The sequence below is a fragment of the Carlito syrichta genome, unplaced genomic scaffold (assembly GCF_000164805.1).
Source record: "Carlito syrichta isolate Samal-C Ts95f unplaced genomic scaffold, Tarsius_syrichta-2.0.1 Scaffold314080, whole genome shotgun sequence".
NCBI lineage: Eukaryota > Metazoa > Chordata > Mammalia > Primates > Tarsiidae > Carlito > Carlito syrichta.
In genome coordinates, this window is record NW_007258176.1 from 131,462 (window position 1) to 152,293 (window position 20,832).

A 20,832-nucleotide genomic window follows, 5' to 3' on the forward strand; every position below is an offset into this window, starting at 1 on the left:
CGACTGCACAGAATTTCTTCAGCCGTATCAAACAGCAAAGGTGGAAGACAGAAGGGCCTCAGCTTCCCGGGCTCACCCTGCGGCCCGGGGTCTTCGGCCCACCGGGACCCTGTCAATCATGTGGACCTCCAAGGCTGGCTCCCAACATCTCCCCCTTTTTGTTTTTTAATATGAAGCCGTAAAATTCTGTGCTTAGTCGAGAGATGTTATTTTTAAATGATTTGAAGATTACTGGAAGTAAGCATAATAATAACAAAATTATTACTCCACAAATTCCCACATTGATTAATATAGACAATAATGATTTTTGATTGACAAATGAAGAAAAATTGTTAAAGATTGACTGAGCCAACTGGGTGGACTCAAATTGTTTTTCATTCGAACTAATGTTTTGTACTTCCTGATGAAGTTTGGAAAGATCCTATATCGGAATGGTTCCAAATTCCAGAGATATGATTTTTAATCCTATGCCAGGTATGAATAGATCTGTTCACTTGGAGAGGTGTGACACAAATCCATTTAAACTCTGAGTGACATCGCAAGGCCAATTTAATTTTCAAGGTTACAAGTTCTTGTCCTATAATCAAAACAGTCTCTTCTAATGCATTAACTTTACTTTCTAATTTTTGGTCAATAATTTCTTGAGCAGCTAAGGCTAATGAGACATTCTTGGATAACTGATCTGTAAATGAAGCAGTATGTACTTCTTTAGCTAAAGTTATAGCCGAAACTGAAACTGAAGTAGCTATAGTTGTTAGAGCTGTAACTTCTAAAATCAAAGTTGCTATAAATCTTTTTGGCCTTGACAACAATGAGTTAACCTCATATCTAAACACTAAACTATATACATCATACCAAAGAGATGGAAGATTTACAGGAACCATCAAATAAGAAGGCTGTTTAAGAATCATAAATTCTCGCCGGGCTTGGTGGCTCAACCTGTAATCCCGCGCCTTTGGGAGGCTGAGGTGAGTGGATTGCCTGAGCCCGTGGGTTCGAGACCCGCCTGGGCAGTGAGACCTCATCTCTACAATAAATCAAAAAATCAGCCGGGCGTGGTAGCACATGCCTGTAATTCCGGCTACTCGGAAGGCTGAGGGGGAAGGATCACCAGAGCCCAGCAGGCGAGGCTGCGGTGGCCGGGAGTGGCCACTGCACTCGAGTCTGGGCAACCGAGTGAGACTCCAACTCAAAAAAAAAAAGAGAATCATAAATTCTCTATATGAATTAGAAAAAGTAAGACAATTAGTTAATTTGCAATTTATGCAAGTAGTTTAATTTTTTAGGTAAACTAAAACATATTGGAAGAGAACTAGAACAACCTGAAAAGGAAAAATTATGATTAATAAGAGTTTTGACCCACGATGAAAAAAGAGTGGGGCCTTTAATAAAGAGGAAAGATTAGTAAAAACAGTAATAATCTTAGTATCCCATGTAACAGGCCGGAACACTGGAGGGTTTGGGATATAAGCCCAATAAGATTTTTTTTTTTTAATAAATACAACCCACCTGGCTTGCTATAATAGCCAGTATAGCAATAAAAACAGTAGAGAGAGTAAGAAAAGTAATTTGAAACTGAACCAAGTCCTCTGTGTCACTGTCAGCACTTTCAGCTGTCCCCAAGTTGGTGGGTTGCAGGTTTTCACAGCACTGTGGTGGGGATGGGAAGCCAGACATTTCTAATGAGGCGGTCCAGAACCCAAATAGGTGAAGTAAACTTTAGGCATTCTGATGATGAAGGGCATGGGAAATGGTAGCTGCTAGTAAAGGAAAAACAAAAAATTACATAGCCTCATTAGTAAGAGCATTGCCTTTAGATAATGGACCAAGGAAAGGTAGAATGAGTATGAATAATGAGTAGCATAAACAGGTTCTGTGCTAGCACAAATATGTAATTGAATGGTTTATAAAAGAACAATTATGTTAGTGGGGGAGAAGGAAGAGACATCATGAAGACTAGCAGTTTTTAAATGACACAGTACGCCTATAACATAATGTTAGTGTCGAGATTAAAAATTTTTGTAAAGACCTGACAAGCTGCAAACAGCTTAACTCGTTGAGTGGAATTATAATCTGTTTGAAAACAAGAAGTAACACCATTAATAACAGTAACCGTTGTTTCAGAAGAGGAGCCGTCTGTAAAAACCAAGCTAGCATTTTGTGGAGGTTGAGCACTGGTAACCTGAAGGAAGATAAAAGAATGATTTTTTTTGCAAAAGTAAGAAGTAAAGGAGGAGGATAGTGGGAGTCCACTTGCCCAGTAAAGTGGGCTACAGTTAACTGTCACACAGGGCACATTTTACAAAGCCAAGTTATCTGAGGAGCAGTGTAAGGTGTTACAATTAAAACAGGCTTATGGCCAAAAAGCTTCCTGGCTTTTACGTACCATGTTTGACATACTTAAGCCATTTTTCTTTATGTTTGAACCTTCTATTTTTGTTTTATACCCTTTTTTCTCTTTCTTTCCCTTTCCTTTTTTTTTCCCAAACAACCAGCCATTCACCATAGAACAAAAATGTCACATAAGACTTTTTCCTATACAATTATTTCTCCTTCCTTTATTCTTTCTTACTAAAAACAACCCTATACGAAACATCTTTTTTATACTTTTCCTAACCTTAGAGCTATAACTAAAGCAATAAATTTATATGTAGTGGAAGGGCTTAGATAGGATCCAACATAGAACTATTAGGGAAATCCAAAGCTAAACAAAAGGTACCCAAAAACACAATTGTGAGGGCAAGAATAATATGAGTTTTAATTTTGTATACAATGTCCCTTTCCAATAATAGAGCTGAACATGGCATAAGAAGGAAGGAGTGTTGAAACATTTTATATCCCAGAACACATGGAAGCAACAGCGCAGTGAGGGGCCTGGATATAATGTCCTGCACCCCCACAACCGAAAGGGGTGAAGGAAGGATTGGACCAGTAAATTCAAGTAGAGCTGAGCATGTAGCTCTTGCTAAAGCAGTAGACAAAAGTTGAAACGCTTCCTGTTTATGTCTGCGGTCCTGCATACTTTTCTCCTTCCTGTTGTTAAAGATTATAAAGGCCATGTCCAATAGCTTTAGTTGAAGGGTTTGTGGGCCCTTCTTTCTTTTTAGGAATTTGTACCTAATGTCCAGTGCTGACTGGGAGACAAAATACATAGCCAAAAGAGCTTGTCCTTCCAGAGAATTTAAACTGATATCAGTAAACTGCTGCAATGTCTCAGAGAGGCAACTTAGAAACATTGTTGAATTTTTATCTGGTTTCTGAAAAACCTTTTTTATTTGTCTTAGTAGCCTCTGGTTAGTTAACAGGATTAATTTATATGATTCCTATATTTTTGTCTGGAAAGAAGGTTGATATAGTCCCAGTTTAGATATAACTTGAGAGAAATTTATCATAAGAAAACAACAAATAAGAATTTTAACTTCCTTATGTCCCAACCACTCCCTTGAGAGGAGACCTATTAAGCCATGTGGGAACTTGAATGGGCTTTCCAAGTACACATGGGGGGTGGTGTCTTGTTGCAGCTAGTAAGGCCACCACCAGGAGGTTATTAAGCAGTGGGAAAAAGGGCTGGGGTTAGGTGCCCTGGCCTTTGGCATCTGCCCCTTCTCCGAAGGTACAAGAGAAAGACTGAAGGTCAGGGTTAGGCACCACAGCCATAGACGCCAGCCCTTCCCTCCCAGATAAAGGTGGAGAACAAGAAGGAAGAGAAACTGACAGAGCAGATTACAAAAAACAGGAGTAGTTAAACCAGCTGAGTCAGACTTTGAGTTAGAGGGAAAGCAGGAATCGGAGTTGTAGGAGGAACAGGAGAGGACAAAGGAGGTGAAAACCTTCTTTATTTGTTTACATTTAAAAAAACACCCAGAATTTGCTCTGAACACTTGTAATTTATTTCTTAAAGGAGAATTCTAAAACAACAAATAACTAACAAGGTCATAAACAGTAATGCCAGGAATATCTGGAACCTGATGGCTTTTTCCAGGCTGAGTGTTTTCATAGTTTTCATAGTAGCATTAACAGCCCTTAAATTTTGTAAAAGTTTTCATTTACCTGATTTATTCTTAATAACAAATATAGGGGTTTTCCACAGACTAGTGGAAGGCTTAATGTGACCAGCTTCTAGTTGTTGCTGTTGTACCAAATCTTTTGCTGCCTTAAGTTTTTCTGACGGCATGATTTACAATATGATAGGGAGAGCTATACTTAAACTCCCTTTCCTGCAATTTAACTATTTGATTCTTTAGCGTTTGATGGGCTCTTTCAACTATAGCTTGACCCTGAGAGTTATAAGAAATTCCTGTGGAATGGGAAACACCAAATTGAACACAAAAACATTGAAAAGCCTTGTATGTATAAGCAGGAGCATTATCAGTATTTAACTGTTTTGGAATACCCAATCGTGAAAAACAAAACCTCAGAGGGGAGAGGGTTAATAGGCTGTCTCCCTTGGAATATGAAACTGGTACCTTAAAGCTGCAGCATTTTGGTGGTGTATTTTATGGGATTGCTGAGCTTAATTGACTAAAGAATCTTCAAGGGAGAGGCACATGGCTAACTTTGTCAAGACATTTGCTAATTGATTACCTTGACTTAGAAGTTCAGGGAGTCCTGAATGAGATTTAATATGACCTATAAAAAAACAGTTGCTTTTTAACAATTATTAATTGCTGTAATTGAACAAGTAAATCAAGAATAGTTATCTTATTAACAGGAATGGTGGCTGTTTCAATATGAGGAAACAGTCCTTTTATATAATAAGAATTAGTATAGAAAAACAATTTTTTTCTCTCAAATCAAGATGGTCACAAATGACAATGCCTCTCCCCCTGGCGCTGCAGGTCTTTTGGTGCCAGGGGGCAAATTTAAATTATCTGAATATTTTTCTTCATAATACCTAGCTACTTCTGCTTCTAAATTTTCCTTATCTTCAGGGGGTAGAGGATCATCATCAACAGGAGCAGTGACTAACATTGCCTGGGAAGGAACAGGGGTTAATAGGGGAGTTCTTTCACCTGGTTCCTCTTTTACTTTAATGGGCATTTTATTAACCTCTTGTTGTGGATTTAAGACAGCTCTAATTTTATTCCATAATGCAAAGGCATTTACAGGTTCTCGCTCTGGACCATGGAGAGTGTAATATAGCTTTAATTCCTCGTCAATCTTTGTCCATGTTGGTAAATTAATGGTGCCTTCTTCAGGGAACCAGGGGCACTATAGCTAGTACTATAGACATGCACAACCATGCCCAGCCAATTTTTTAAAAAAATTTTTTTGTAGAGACAAGATCTAACCATGCTGGTCAGACTAGTCTTGAACTCCTGGGCTAAGGTACTCCTCCCACCTTGGCCTCCCAAAGTGCTAGGATTACAAGCGAAAGCCACAGTGCTAGGCCTTAATTTTCTGTTTTAAAATTTTAGTGTAAAAAGAATATATGCTCATGATAGAAAATGAAGCAATCAAAATATGCATAAATGTATTTTTATAGCTCTATTATCACTAAATCTGCACCCAGTTTACTAAGGCAGTTAATATCATCACACTACTCTTTATATTTCTTTTATACTTTCTTTTCTCTTTATATTTCTTTTTTTATTATAAAGATGTGTGGTACAATTCAGAGTTAGGTATACAAACGTTGATTATGCAGGTACCCTTGTTGATGATGTATGCCCCTCCCTCCCCTAGCAGTTTCCTTCAACTGCCAATCACACTCCCCCTGACAGTTTCTCACTACTGCCAATCCCTTTCTTATAGTATTATAATAATTGTTCAAGGTCTGCTTATGAGTGAAAACATGGTACTCTGTTCTTTGTTTCTGTGATAGATCACTGAGTATGATTGACTCTAAATCCATCCAAGTTGCTGTGAAGTGCATGTTTGTCCTTCTTTATGGCTGCATAACATTCCATCATGTATATATACCACATTTTTTTATCCAGTCCAGCTTTGATGGGTGACATGGTTGATTCCATGTTTTTGCTGTTGTGAATAGAGCTGCAACAGCAGGTATGTGCAGGTGTCTTTTGTGTTGAATGATTTGAGTTCCTCCAGGTATATTCCCAATAAGAGAATTGCTGGGGCATATGGAAGGTCAATTTCTAGTTATTTCAGAAATTGCCACACTGTCTTCCAAGAGGTTGCACTAGTTTACATTCCCACCAGCAGTATAGAAGCATTCCTTTTTCTCTGCATCCTTGCCAGCATCTGTTGTTGTTTGTTTTACTAATAATGGCCATTCTTACTGGAGTTAAGTGATATCTCAGTGTGGCTGTGATTTGCATTTCTCTGATGATGAGTGAGGCTGAGCACTTTTTCATGTGTCTGTTGGCTGCCTGTATTCATTTTCTTTTGAGAAGTGTCTATTCATGTCTTTTGCCCACTTTTTAATGGGACTGTATGTTTATTTCCTTTCAGCACATTGAAGTTCCTTGTAGATTCTAAATGTTAGGTTTTTGTCAGATATACAGTTAGCAAATATTTTTTCCCATTGTGTGGGATGTCTCCCTGCTCTCATAATGGTTTCTTTTGCTTTGTAGAAGCTCGTTAGTTTGATGAGGTCCCACTCTCTATCTTATTTCTCAAGGTATGGACCTTTAGGGTTCTGAATAGGAATTGGTTGCCAGTTCCAATTTCCATAAGGGTCTCCTGCGTTTTCTAAGATTCTTATAGTTTGAGGTTTTATGTTTAGGTCTTTGATCCATTTAGAGTTAATTTTTGTGTATGGTGATAGGTAGGGGTCCTATTTCAATCTTCTGCTTGTGATCAGCCAGTTTTCCCAGCACCATTTACTGAATAGGTTCTCCTCTGCCCAGTGGTTGTTGGAGGCTTTGTCAAAGATGAGTTGGTTTACAAATTGAGGCTTTGCTTCCAGAATCTCTATCCTGTTCCATTGGTCTATGTTCCTGTTCTTGTACCAAACCAGGTTGTTTTGATTACTGTAGCCTTATAGTAAAGTTTGAAGTCTGGAAGTGTGATACCTCTTGCTTTGTTTCCTTTGCTAGGGATTGTTTTGGCTATTTGTAGTCATTTATGTTTCCATATGAATTTCTGTATTGTCATTTCCAGATCTGAAAATAATGATGTTGGTAACTTAATGGGTATGGCATTGAATCTGTAGATTGCCTTTGGTAGAATGGACATCTTAACAATGTTGATTCCTCCTACCCATGAGCATGGAATATTTTCCCATTTGTTTGTGTCTTCTTGGATTTCTTTGAGCAGTGTTTTGTAGTTCTCATTGTAAAGATCTTTCACTTCTCTGGTTAGGAAGATACTGAAGTATTTCATTTTTTTGGTGGCTATTGTGAATGGGATTGTGCTTTTAATTTGGGTTTCTGCCTACTTTTTGTTGGTGTATAGGAATGCAGCTGTCTTTTGCACATTTATTTTGTATGCTGAGAGTTTGCCAAAGTCCTTTATCATTGCAAGCATGCTTTTGACAGATTCTTTTGGATTCTCAAGGTATAGGATCATATCATCAGCAAATTGCCTTTTTTCCTATTTGGATGCCCCTGATTTCCTTCTCTTGTCTAATTGTCCAAGCTAGGACTTCCAACACAATGTTGAACAAGAGGGGTGACAGTGGGAAGCCTTGTCTTGTTCTAGTTTTCAGGGGAAATATTTCCAGTTTCTGTCCATTTAGCAATATGTTAGCTGTGGAACTTATTATTTTGAGGTATGTTCCTTCAATACCTAGGTGTTTGAGGGTTTTTATCAGGAAAGGATGCTGAATCTTATCAAAAGCTTTTTCTGCATCTAGTGATATAATCATGTGGTTCTAATTTTTACACCTGTTAATGTATTTAATTACATTTATGGTCTTGCAAATGTTGAAGCAATCCTGCCTCCTGGGGGTGAAGCCTCCTTGGTCATGGTGGATGATTTAGACATACGTTTTTGGATCCGATTTGCTAGAATCTTGTTGAGGACTTTTGCATCTATGTTCATAAGGGATATTGACCTATAGCTCTCTTTTTTGGTTGAATCTTTACCTGGTTTGGGTATCAGTGTGATGTTAGCTTTGTAAAATGACTTGGGGAGAATTCCCTCCTTCTCAATTGCCTAGAATACTTTCAATACTTTCAAAAGAATTGGTATCAGCTCTTCCTTGTATGTTTTTTAGAATTCTCCTGGAAAGTCATCCGGTTCAGGGCTTTTTTTAGTAGGTAGTTTTCGTATGACAGAGTCAATTTCCTGAGTTGTTATTGGTCTATTTAGTGTCTCAGTGTCTTCTTGTTTCAACCTGGGGAGTTTGTGTGATGTCAGAAAGTCCTCCATTTCATTTAGGTTATCAAGTTTTTTTCCATATATGTGTACATAGTAATCTCTGATAATTTTCTGTATTTCTTGGGGTCAGTTGTGATGTGATCTTTGTATTTCAGAATATGTTTATTTGGACTTTTTCTCTTTTTTTCTTGGTCATTCTGGCTTGGGGGGGGTCCATCAATCTTGTTAATTCTTTCAAAGAACTTGTTTTTTGTTTGTTGAAGTTTTCTATGATATTTTTGTCTTCTATGTCCTGTGTTTGGGCTCTTATTTTGGTGATTTGGATTCTTCTGCCCTGGTAGAGATTGAGTGTCCAGTCATGGGACTTCAAGGGATGTATGTCCATTTATGTCCTTTGTGACTTATGTACTGACAGTTCATATCAGCACTACAATATGGAAGTGATACATCCAGGATTGGGATAGATAGGAAATCACAGCAACCTATAACTGAGGAGCCAAATCTAGCACATGGCTTGTTTTTGTAACTAAAGCTGCAGCGGACACTGCTGTATCCATTCATTTAGTCTGTGGCTCCTGTTCATTTGTTTGTTGATGGATTTTTCAGAGTCTCACTGTGTTGCCAGGATGGAATGGAGTGTTACACCCACAGCCGCCACAGCCTCTACCTTTTGGGTTCATGTGATCCTGCTGCCTCAGCCTTCCGAGTAGCTGAACACACAGGCACAGGTCATCACACCAGGCTAATTTTTTCTTTTTTATTTATTGTAGAGATGAAGTCTCGCCAAGTGCCCAAGCTGGTATTGAACCCCTGGGCTCAGGTAATTCTCTCACCTCTACCTTTCAAAGTGCTGGAATTGTAGGCATGAGCCACCATGCCTGGCTTGTCATCTGTGGCTGCTCTTTGCACAACAACAATAGAATTGAGAAGTTTAATGGCTTGGACTCCCTTCAACAAGGCTGATATGTTCATTGTTGCCATATCAATGAATAAATACACTCCGGCAATAAATACACTTCAATGAATTTCTATTGCGTGTGGAGGTCAATGAACCACTCGGTGGCAAGTTGATTATATTCTTACTGTTTTACCCTGATAAAAGCGGGATTCTTTGTGATTTAGGTTGGTTTGTATTTATGGTTTTATTTTTCCTTCCCAAGATGCCACACTTAGAACCATTATCTAAGGGCTCAGATAGGTATGATCTTCTAATAGGGGATCCCATACGACAGTGTCCCAGATAAGAAACTTATTTTACAGTGGACTATCTGGCAATAGACACATGACTGTGAGGTCAATAGGTTCTACCCAATACTGCATCACACAGTTGCTGCCAGCTATTAGAGCAGTGGAATGGACTCTTCATGTTATCTTGAAGATGACACCCTGCAAGGATGTATACTTCCTTCAGAATGACACATACACCAAGGTTTAAAATTGTGCTGGGTCTCCAATAGGTGGAATAAGCAGATGTGAGACAACCAGGAATGGAAGAAGGAATACTCTGCTTATGATCACTCCCAGTAACTGGTTTGGGATATTGGTACATCCCATCCACTCAACAGACCCTGTTGGTCTAGAAGTTTGGGGTTCTAGAGGAGGAAACTTCTACCAAGGAACAGAGTACAAGTTCCACTAAATTTAGAAGAGTGGTTGCTACCTGTTCAATTTGGGCTCCTTATGCCAGTAGATCAGCAAGCAAAGGAAGGAGTTACAAATAAGTAGTGATAATTGATCCTGATCATTAAGAGGAGCATAATTTTATTTTTGGTGTTATTTTCTTTCTTAACTCATTGGTTATTCAGGACTATGCTGTTTAATTTCTATGTATCTAGAGTTTCTGATGTTCCTCTTGTATTGATTTTTACTTTTATTCTACTGTTGTCAGAAATGATACTTGATATGATATTGATTATTTTTTTTAAAGGCTTGTTTTGTGGCCTAATATATGGCCGTGCTGATGAGAGGAATGTGCACTCCACATCTGTTGAATGAAAAAATTTATAAATATCTGTTAGGCTCATTTGGTCTATTGTACAGTTAAAATCTAGTGTTATTTTACTGATTTCTGTCTTGATGATCTATCCAATGCTGACAGTGTGGTACTCAAGTCACTATTGTTAGTGTATTGAGGTTTATATTTCAATTTAGATCTAACAATATTTTCTTTATATATGTGATGCTCTGGTGTTGTGTGCATATATATATCCAATTGTTATATCCTCTTACTGAATTGTTTTCTTAATCATTATATAGTGACCTTCTTTGTTTCTCTTTAGAGATTTTTACTTTAAGTCTATTTTAGGTGATATATGTATAGCTACTCCTGATCATTTATGTGTGTGTGTGTGTGTGTGTGTGTGTGTGTGTGTGTGTGTGTGTGAGAAATATTTTTTTCCATCCATTCACTTTCATTCTGTGTGTGTCTTTATAGGTCAAGTAAGCTTCCTCTAGGCAGAATATAGTTGGGTCTTCTCTAAGAAAATCCATTCAGTCAGTCCATATCTTTTAAATGATCAATTTAATCTACTTCCATTCAAGGTTGTTATAGATAGGAGAGGACCTACTGCTGACATTTTGTTACATGTTTGTAGGTTGTTTTATGTGTCTTTGTTTTTTTTCTTCTTCTTTTATTGTCTATCTTTGTGATTTGGTAGTGTTCTGTAGTAATAGGGTTTGATTCCCCTCTCTCTAAAAAATTTTATGATATAGATTTATTCTGAGCTATATGTCAGGCAGAATATAAAATATTCTATTAAAATTATATCATTCATAAAACAATAGAGCACTACACATTAAATTATTATAGAGATATAGATTTCATCAAAGTTTTATTTTGTCCAAAATACTATATACTATAATAAAAAATAGCATTGGTATGTAAGTGGCAGTGGCTATTTTTTTCCTCTTTCATATTTGTATATCTCCTCTCTCAGTGATTTTTATACTTTCACAGATTTTCATGATGGTCATTTTCATCCTTTCACATCCAGACATGAGATTGAGTAAAATATTTCTTATAAGACCTATCTAGTGCTGATAAATACTCTGTGTTATTGCTTCACTTTACTTCTCTCTTATTTCTCCTTTATTTCAAAAGGATAGCTTTGCTGGGTATAGTTTTCTTAGCTGACAGATTTCTTTTTTCTTCTGGCACTTTTGCCATAACTTTCTATTCTCTTCTGGCCTGTAAGTTTTCTGCTGAGAAAACTGCTAATAGTCTAGTGGGTATTTCCTTATATGTAATTTGATGCTTTTCGCTTATTTTTTTTAGAATTTTCTCTTTGTCTTTGACATTTGACAGTTTAACTATAATGTGCTGCCAAAAGGAATTTTTTATGGTTGAAACTTTCAAGGATTCTTTGAGCTCCTCATATATGGTTGTCCTTGTCTCTCCTGATTTGGGATGTTTTCATTATTATTTCATTTGATAGGTTTTCTATATCTTTCCCATGTCTTCCTATTCTGAAACATCTATGATGCAAAATGTGTCCACATAATGGTGACCCCTAAGTCCTGTAACCTTTCTTCTTTCTTTTTTTATCTGAATAAAATAGATATTATTTCAGGGAATACTATAGATATTATTTCAGGGGACCTGTTTTCAAATGTAGAGATTCTTTCTTCTGCTCAATCTAGGTTGTTGTTGAAACTCAATGTTTTGTTTGTTATTTTATTTATTTAACTCCCAGCATCAAGTTTTCTGTTTAGGTCTTTTTAGTATTTGCCTCTTTGTTTAATTTCTCATTCAGATCATGAATTGTTTTCCAGATTTCATTGAATTGACTATATTTTCTCTTGTATTTTGAAAGACTATTATTTTGACTTGTTTCTGGGCAATTTGTAAATTTTCATTTCTTCTGTATTATTAACTGAAGAACTATTGTGTTTCTTTTGTATTGTCCTATTCCTTGTTTTTTACATTTCTCGTATTCCTGCATTAATATTTCCTCAGCTAGTGGAACAGTCTTCATTTCCAATTTAGTAGAGTCACTTTAATGGGCAAATATATTCACCTGTAGATGGATTCAGGTACCAGCTGGGTAAAGTGTGCTAGCTTTCTTTTGGGGGTTATGGTAGGATAATATTTGTGCAGTTTATTTAGCTATAGTCAGCATTAGTGATGTCTGCAAGTACCTCAGTGGCTTAGACTGAAGAGTTTTGTGTGGATGGCCAGCCTACTCAGGCACTTCCTCCAGTGAGGGCAGGGTACATGGCAGGTCTATCACAAGGCTGATCCCACCTTCTGGACAGTTGGGAATAAGCAGGTCCTCTAACTTGCATCTAACCAAGATAATATTACAAGGGTGATGTCATTTCCATGATAAGGTCACATGAGACCCCACTTCTGTTTTTCTGGATGATTTTGTCTTCTTCCTTCTCTGCTTGCAAGCTTTGATGAAGCAGAATGAGCCACTTGGCAAGAAACTGAGGTCAGCCTGTGTCCTCTAGCCAAAAAATAACTGAAACTGTCAATCTAACAGCCATGGAGGAATGAATCCTGCAACAATAGCTTGAGCTTAAAAGTAGGTTCCTCCTCAGTTAAAACTTCAGATAGGTTCCAGCCTTGGCAGGTACTGGTTAAAGCCTTGTGAAAAACTCTAAGGCAGATGAACCAGTATAGTTGTAGCTAAATTCCTGACCCACAGAAAATATGAACTAATTCATGTGTTAGTTTAAGCTGCCCAATTTGTAGTAATTTTATACACAACAATAGATAGCTAAAAACACATTCCCTAGCTTTCAATTAATTAAATTATCCTTCAGGCTCATTAAAACTATGCCCATCCTTTTCCCTATGGCAGACTTTTTCTTTCTTAAAGGTAACGATTCTGCTTTCTCTTTGCCAGTGTAAAAGTCAAGTTCTTATCCCATGTCAGTTGCTCTCCTCTTACACCATCCAGGAGGCTCCAGTGGGGAGCAGCAGTCAGGGTGGACAAAGTGCAGTTGGCCGCCTGGATATGGCTGGACACCTTCTCATGGCTCACCCTGGAGTGCAGGTTGTACCAGGAGTCCAACTGGAGAAAAGACATCAGGTAACAGCTGGAATTGAGAGGAGATGAGTAAACACCCCATGGCTCTGAGGCATACATGAGGTTGCATTCTCAGGGTATGAAATGAAACAGCAATGAATATACTCTTCGTGACCACTGCTGGTCTTTACCTTTCAGTAGTCTGGAGAGTGCACCTCACATGCCCTGATGCCAACACCACTGATTCCTTTCAGGGAGGATACAACTCTCTCTTCCCCCACCTCCAGCAAGCAGACTCTATCAGCCTATGGGTCACTTCACACCCCAGGACACCCCTGTTGGGGCTGTGGGACATGCAATAGACTCCAGTTCAGTCTCAGTGCCTGGAGAAGAAAGGGAAGCTCTTCAGAGCCCACAGGAGGAAATGAGCTATAAAAGACCAATTGGATAGGTATGAGGGTCACCATGACAGTGTGTTAATTGGGCTCAGCAGTCTCAATGTTCCCTGAGAGTCATGAATGAGCCCATTGAGAGTCACTGAACTTCCTAATGACCTCATTTTCCTTTCTATAAAATGGGGTTGACAGTGTCCCTGTGTCTTCAGGTCTCCTGGGATGTTTAAATAATTGAATTCACATAAATCTCCTTGGATTTATTAAGGCAAAGTCCTATATAAAACATGATCTATCCATTTAGTTTCTATGTCCCTATTCCAAGTATGATGAGGACCACATCTCTCTCAACACTGGTCCTGATCTCCCCCTTACTTACCTTAGGTGAAGAGCTCTTCTGTCCCTTACAAGCCATGGTGGGGTGGGAAACAACCAGGAAAAGGCCAGGATGGTGCCAAGTATGAGGGAGTCATAGAGTAACACACACACACACACACACACACACACACACACACACACACACACCCATACATGCTTATATACATATGCAGTACGACAATAAGCTTCCCATGTCATCCCAGAAAAAGTGCTATATACCCCATTCCCAAATATCACTATGGTCATCTTCGAATTATTCCCCATTGAAGCTATGCACTAATGTTAGTGCCTAGTATACCCATCAAAGCAATCTTGGAACTCTTTCCTGGAATAGTTATCAGAGCTGTCGTTATTTGTTGAGATTGCAAACTTGCCACTATGTGCTATGTTGGCAGCACCGTACAAATAACTGCATTGGAACACCCTCCCTACTCACCTGATCTGTCCCCCAGTGACTTTTCTCTTTACTCAAAGATAAAGAAAATATTGAAAGCACATCAAGGGTAATTAAATGATAACTCTGATGGCCATTTCAGAAAAAGAGTTCCAAAATTACTTTGACAGGTGAACTACGTGCTGACATCGATGCATAGCTTCCCAAGGGGAGTACTTCAAAGATGACTGTAGTGATATTCAGCAATGAGGTAGGTAGTATTTTTTCTAGGATGAGTTTGTGAACTTAATTGTCAATCATATATGTACACAAACACATGCATATACCAAAACCATACATATCTATGAACACACACATACACAAATACAAATACTTACAGATGTCCATACATGATTATATATCCACATGTACACACACACAAATGCACATTACACATTCCATTCAGATTTGCCAATTCAGTTTGCGGTCTGGCTTACACTCACCTGATCTCTTAAAAGAAATTTAGGAATCTGAGGGAGAAGAACCTAAGAATTTAGTCTTACAAGAAACACACCCACTTCCCAGGCTTAGTGGGACTTTCAGAACCTCATATGGTCCTGCACCTGGACCTTTACAGAGGAACAGGGAAAAATCTAACCTCAGATCAGGATTCTGGAATCCAGGAACTGGCCTCCCATGATGTTGGGGCTCTGGGAGCACAGCAGGTTTCCCTTCTCCCACATCATTTACAGCTTCTCAGCCTGCCCTCCACCCACCAGGAGTCCCTCCCAGGCTTAGATGCATAGCAGGATTTCTCCCTATGGACTCCAGAAAGAACAGAGGCAGGAGTTACAACTCAAGCTTCACGGTGAGACACCCTTAGGTAATATCTAACATGGGTGATATTACTTTTCAGTTTAAAAAATTTATTTTCTGGTTTGCAAACTAATTTATATGCTCCTGATATTCCCTATCTGCTATATTCTGATATTAGAACCTAGCCATTCTTTGTGGAACTGGTTTCATTCACTGTAAAAGAGTGTGGCCCAGCCGGGCTCAATGGCTCAGCCTGTAATACCGTGCTTTGGGAGACTGAGGTGAGTGGATTGCCTGAGCCCGCAGTTTCGAGACCCCTTTGGGCAACTTGACGAGACCTCATCTCTACATTAAAAATAAAAAATTAGCCGGGCATGGCAGCGCGCGCCTGTAGTTCCAGCTACTTGGAAGGCTGAGGCGGAAGGATCGCCGGAGCCCAGCAGGTTGAGGCTGCAGTGGCCGGGAGTGGCCACTGCACTCCAGTCTGGGCGACAGAGTAAGACTCCAACTCAAAAAAAAAGAAGGAAGGGAGGGGAAAAAAATATCTTTTTTTTTTTTTAAAGAACAACAGGAAAGGAATTGGAAACAGCAAGTGAAATAATATTATCAAAATGCAAGGAAATAAAAGATGTAGGCCTGGCACAGAGGTTCATGTCTGTAATCCCAGCACATTGAGAGACTGAGACTTGAGGATTGCTTGAGGCCAGAAGTTTGAGACCAGCCTGGACCATACAGTGAGACTCAGTCTCTACAAAAAAGAAAAATAAATGTGCTCTTCCTGATCCTATGGAGCGGGGTACAAGAGCAAGAGTCCTAATACCTATGGAATATATTAGGTTGATGCATAAGTTTGTAGTGTTTATTTTGGCTTGGCAACACTGCAGTGTTGGGAGTTTATTTATTGTTTGTCATTTGCCATCTGGAGTAACAATGTTGTGCTTGTGCATACACCTTGCATTTTGCAGATTTAAAGAAAGTGCTATTTGTGGGCTAAAGAAGATGGAGTGTCAAGTGGTAGAAAACCAAACACTTCTGATATATTCTTCTCTTTCAATTTAACAGAGGAGTAAGGGCAGCGGAGGTTGCTTGAAATATTTGTACCATCTATGGGGAGAATGCCATCAGGAAAAGCACAGCATTAAAATGATTTTTTTATTTCAAAGACGGTCACTTTGATCTGAGTGATTCCATATTTTGGAAGATTATTGGGCTTTGATGAAGACCATGCAAACACTTTAATCCAGGATGATCCATGTCAGTCAACCTGAGAACTGACAAAAATGATGAACTGTGACCAGCTAACCTCATGCAACATTTGCACCCCAGGGTCAAGTGAAAAATGCTACAAACTGGGCATCAAGTCAATAGACACTTAGGAGAGCCTTGTTAGTTACCTATTGCTACATAAAAAACTACCCAAAAGCAAATGGCTTAAACAAGAAGAATATATTAACTCAAAGAGATAATACAAAGACTGACAAATTGAAGCCAATGTAGGTGGGAGACATTGGATAAAGAGAATGATTTTACAAGTTGGAATAAGTAAGAGGTCATTGGTGTGAAGAAGGTAACACTTTTATTAGTCTTTCTCCAGGAAGCAAATGCCAAAATGATTTAAAGTTATTCAGCATATTATGAGGGAACACTCCTGTCAGAAAATACGAAGAGGAGCCAGAAAACCCTGGAAAGGCAGGAGATCAAAATGCAAGACTGACCCCCAAGTGATGGACAGAAGGAGAGGTTTGATGGATGCATCCTAGAAAACAGGCAACCTAAAAAGAGTTGAGTAAGGCCATGGAGGATTCCTTGAGCCACATCTCGCCACCAGAGGAGTCCCCAGTCTCCTAGGAATGGGCCTGCTTTAGTGCCTTTGCGTGGCCTGTCACTGACTGGGAACAGCCCATGGGAAGCAGGCTCTCTACAGCAATGCTGTTGAGGATTTCAGAGTCAGGAGCGGGGCCTGGGTAGGTTACCTGAGTGTGACTCAGACTTTCCTTCCTGAGGGTTCTGGTCTCTAGGGAGTCAAACCCTCTCAGGCTGAATTGCTAGACAATGTCATTCACACTTGTAATGTCATTCACATTTGCAAAAGAAACCAAGAGGCCCTCAAGTGGATCCCTGGATTCCACACACTCCTCTTGCCTTCATTGTGTGACTGCAGTCTCACCTCTTCCTGGGGATCAAGGTCAGTCACACTTGCCTGGAGAGAAGTGTCCTCTTCTCACCTGCTGGTCTCTGGACATGCACTGCCCAAACTTCCCTGGGGGGACCATAATGTGTAGTTCAATGGGCTCTCATTTGTCCGGTTGTCTGATTGCCCCCCTCTGAAAATCCAGGACCTCTTACCCAGCAGAGGCCAGATTTGGGAGATGAGAAATGCAAAATCTCCCAACAGGTAAATCTAAGATGGGGGCATGCAGCCACACTTCCTTCCACCTTTTGGTTTCTAGATGCACCTGTCCTTCCTACTGAGAACACAGCAGCACAGAGGCATCTCTGATTCAATCAATACACAGTGTTTTGAAAGATGGTACTCTATTCTTCGTTGTGAGTTTTGGTCAAGAGTGGCACTGAGCCATGCTTTTTTCTTTTCTTTCCTTTTTATTTATTTATTTATTTATTTTAGAGATGAGATCTTTCTATGTTGGCAGGCTAGTATTGAACACCTGGCCTCAAACAATCCTCCCACATCAGCTTCACAAAGTGCTGGGATTACAAGTTTGAGCCACTATTCCTGGCCAATACTTTTAGTTTGTTGTAGAGATGGAGTCTTGCTATGTTACCCAGGATAGTCTAGAATTCCTGGGTTTAGCAATTCTTCAGGTTCAGCCTCCCAAAGTGCTAGGACATGTATGAGCCTCTAGGACTGGCCGAGATGTGCCTTTAGAAAGCCTCTCCAGCCTTCTTCGTGGCCTGCAGACTTGCGTGGTACCAATTACGATATGACCAGTGTAGCCCAAGGTCATGGCCATGCTACACCCTCCTTTCTGTGAAGTGGTCCCCCAGGCAGAAACTGCACTCAGTGCAATTCTGAGCCTGTGTATCAGGAATGTCAACAAATCTCGGATGGTGGAACTAGCTAAGGGTCTGAAGACAGGAAAGGGATATTCACCCATGGAATAGGAGTCTATCTGGCCCTTTCAGGAAGAAAGAAGCTTGATGTAGTGAATTCGTCATTTAGTGGTCAGTTGGTCACCTAAATAAATAGAATAAATAGTGCTTTATCAGGGTCCGTCATTGGCCTCTAATGCTGACATTGATCATTCAGAGGCAGCAGCAGCTGGATCAGCCTTGCTACATGGGAGTCAATGCTACTAGACCTCTAGAGAGCCTCACCCCTGCTACTGTGTTCACTCCATTTATGTGCCCATCTTGCCAGGCCTAGGTTGATCAATGGAGAAGGCTGGCTAACTTAAAGCTGTCAGCTTGGTTGTTCAGTGCCATTTCAAGGGTGAGTGTTTCTGGGGGGTGTTAACATGAGATTCAGGCTCAGCCCAAATGAACCATTTCCATCTTCTGATGGACACTGGGTGGGTCTGTACCGTCTGTGACTTTGTGGGTTACACAGAACCCAATTCTTATGGGCACTTGGAATCACAAGGTTGCTTGGTGTCTGGTGGTCAAGTATTCTATCTTATCAGGGCCAGTAAAACACCAAGCATTGCTTCTAAAGGGACATATCTTTGCTATGGATGGCATGAACTTACTGCAGAATTCCAGGTCCCTTCATTGTGACTCTCCCACTCATGCTTGGCTTAGCTCCATCCTGCATCTTTTCCCACCACTACCACCTCCAGCTCCAGGGGGTCTGAGGGATGGTGACTGATTGCACTATGAATTGGATCTGTTGTCCTTTCCTGTCCAGGCCCCACTCAAAACTGGCCTCCTCCTATGTCACCAGTGGGCAAAAACTTTTGTGGGCAAAAGCAAAATGTGGAGATGTGCAATATGTTGTCAGAATCAAAAAAGGCTCACCAGGCAGTGTGCTTCATTCTTGAAGTGAGGATGGAGTGTGCAACAGTGTGTCTTTTGCTTTGGAGGGGATACCTCTGCAAGCTCCTATTGACTAGACTCATAAAACTTCACTACAGTGGCCATTCCTGAAGCTCTGTGAGGTTTATCTTTCTCTTCTTCTGAAAAGCATGTGTTTTACAAAGTCCTCTAGCATATTGTCTTTCTCTTGCTCATCCATTTCAGCCAACATGATGTTGTCTTGAAAGGAACTGGTTTAATATTCTATAGGATGACCAGGACATCCAGATCTCTTAAGAGTATATGAGAGAGGGCAGGGGAGTTGCAAGAACCCTAAGCAAACTGTAAATAAATGTGCAGTTCACCTCACTGAGGGTGGGTGAATAACCACTACTGGATGTATGCACCCAGTGGTCTGGCCTCTGTGAGTCCTCACTGTGATGGGGAATGTGATGGTACTGGAGACATCTGGGCATGAATGTCATCTCAAACCCAACATGCAATTCTCCTCAAATTCTGACCATTTCTCTTTCACAGTGTACAGTCTCCTGAGTAAATGGTTGTAGGTTCATTTGCAGAAGACTGAGGGAATGGTCCCAGCACATACTTGCTATGGGGCTCCAAGGTTCTTCCTCCTAAGGATAGGGACACCTCCTTCACCACTGGGTTCTGATTCTGAAACTTGGCAGAGTTCTAGGTAGGAGAATTGGATCATGACCTTGAATTTGGTCAAACACCCTCAGCCTCCTGCTCCTCAATTCTTGCTTTTTTATCTTTGAAATTAAGGAGCAGCTTGTTAGCTGCCTGTCTGTTCTGACCTGGGACACCACACCCTGTTAACCTTCACATCTCCCTGCAAGTCAAACCTCATTGGCTTCTCCTTTAGGGTTGTCATAATAACGTTGCCCTCTGACTTTTGCAAGTAACTGCCACCACCTGGTCTCTCTCTCTTCAGGACCACATCCTTTTCATCAATGTTAATGAGGCCAACTCTGACACTACCTTTTCTGCCATCATCCTTGGCCTGCAGAAAACAACACCCCCAAACATCTTAGTGATGCTGGTCCCTCTTAAGCACATTCCTGAAGGTTCTGGTGGAAGATCTGCCCTCTGAGCCGTCTTGTGTAATATGACCCTGGTGGGTCTTCTGGCTTCACATAAAGTCTCTAACCCACATGCCCACTTCCCTCAACCTTGTTATTACATCCTCTATATTTCCGAGGGCTCCTAATTCATATCTAACATGTTGAGAGTTGAACATCATTTTTTTTCCTGTGCTATGGAGAGCCACCCACCTCCAGAGTATCCCATGCCCTGGCGTCCTTGATAAGCCTCTGTCCTGAGAAAGTGCCCCCAAGCCAAAGAATTTTTGTTTCTTCAGCCTGACATTCTGGCCCCTTGATCAAACACCCTCACATTCCAATCCCAGAAGTGCTCCTCGGGCCCTACATGGATGCTGACTATTCTTGTAGAGCTCCTAATGGGTTTCCTGTTGTGTCATAGGGTGAAACTTCTGCAGTGTCTTCCAGCACAGGAAGTGGGAGCCATCACTAGAGAAGGGCGAACCTCCTCTGCACACCCAGGGGGTCCTGAAGATCATCATGGGATAACTCTTCTTGTTTGCAGAAGCTCAGGTTTCCACACCAGAGCCCTGATTTTCACACAACAGGCCTGCCTTGGCTGGGTGTCCAGGCATCTCTGG

The 20,832-nt window shown here is 40.3% G+C and overlaps 1 protein-coding gene across 1 annotated transcript in view; it reads left to right on the top strand.

Moving 5' to 3' along the window:
- LOC103273533 (ribonuclease P protein subunit p21) overlaps positions 1-16,296 on the top strand; it is a 30,585-nt gene extending 14,289 nt beyond the window's left edge. The window contains exon 5 of the mRNA XM_008070971.1: positions 16,221-16,296. Within this exon, the coding sequence (XP_008069162.1) occupies positions 16,221-16,228 (8 nt within the window). The 3' untranslated portion in view covers positions 16,229-16,296. The remainder of the gene's footprint in view (positions 1-16,220) is intronic.
- The last annotated feature ends 4,536 nt before the right edge of the window (positions 16,297-20,832 follow it).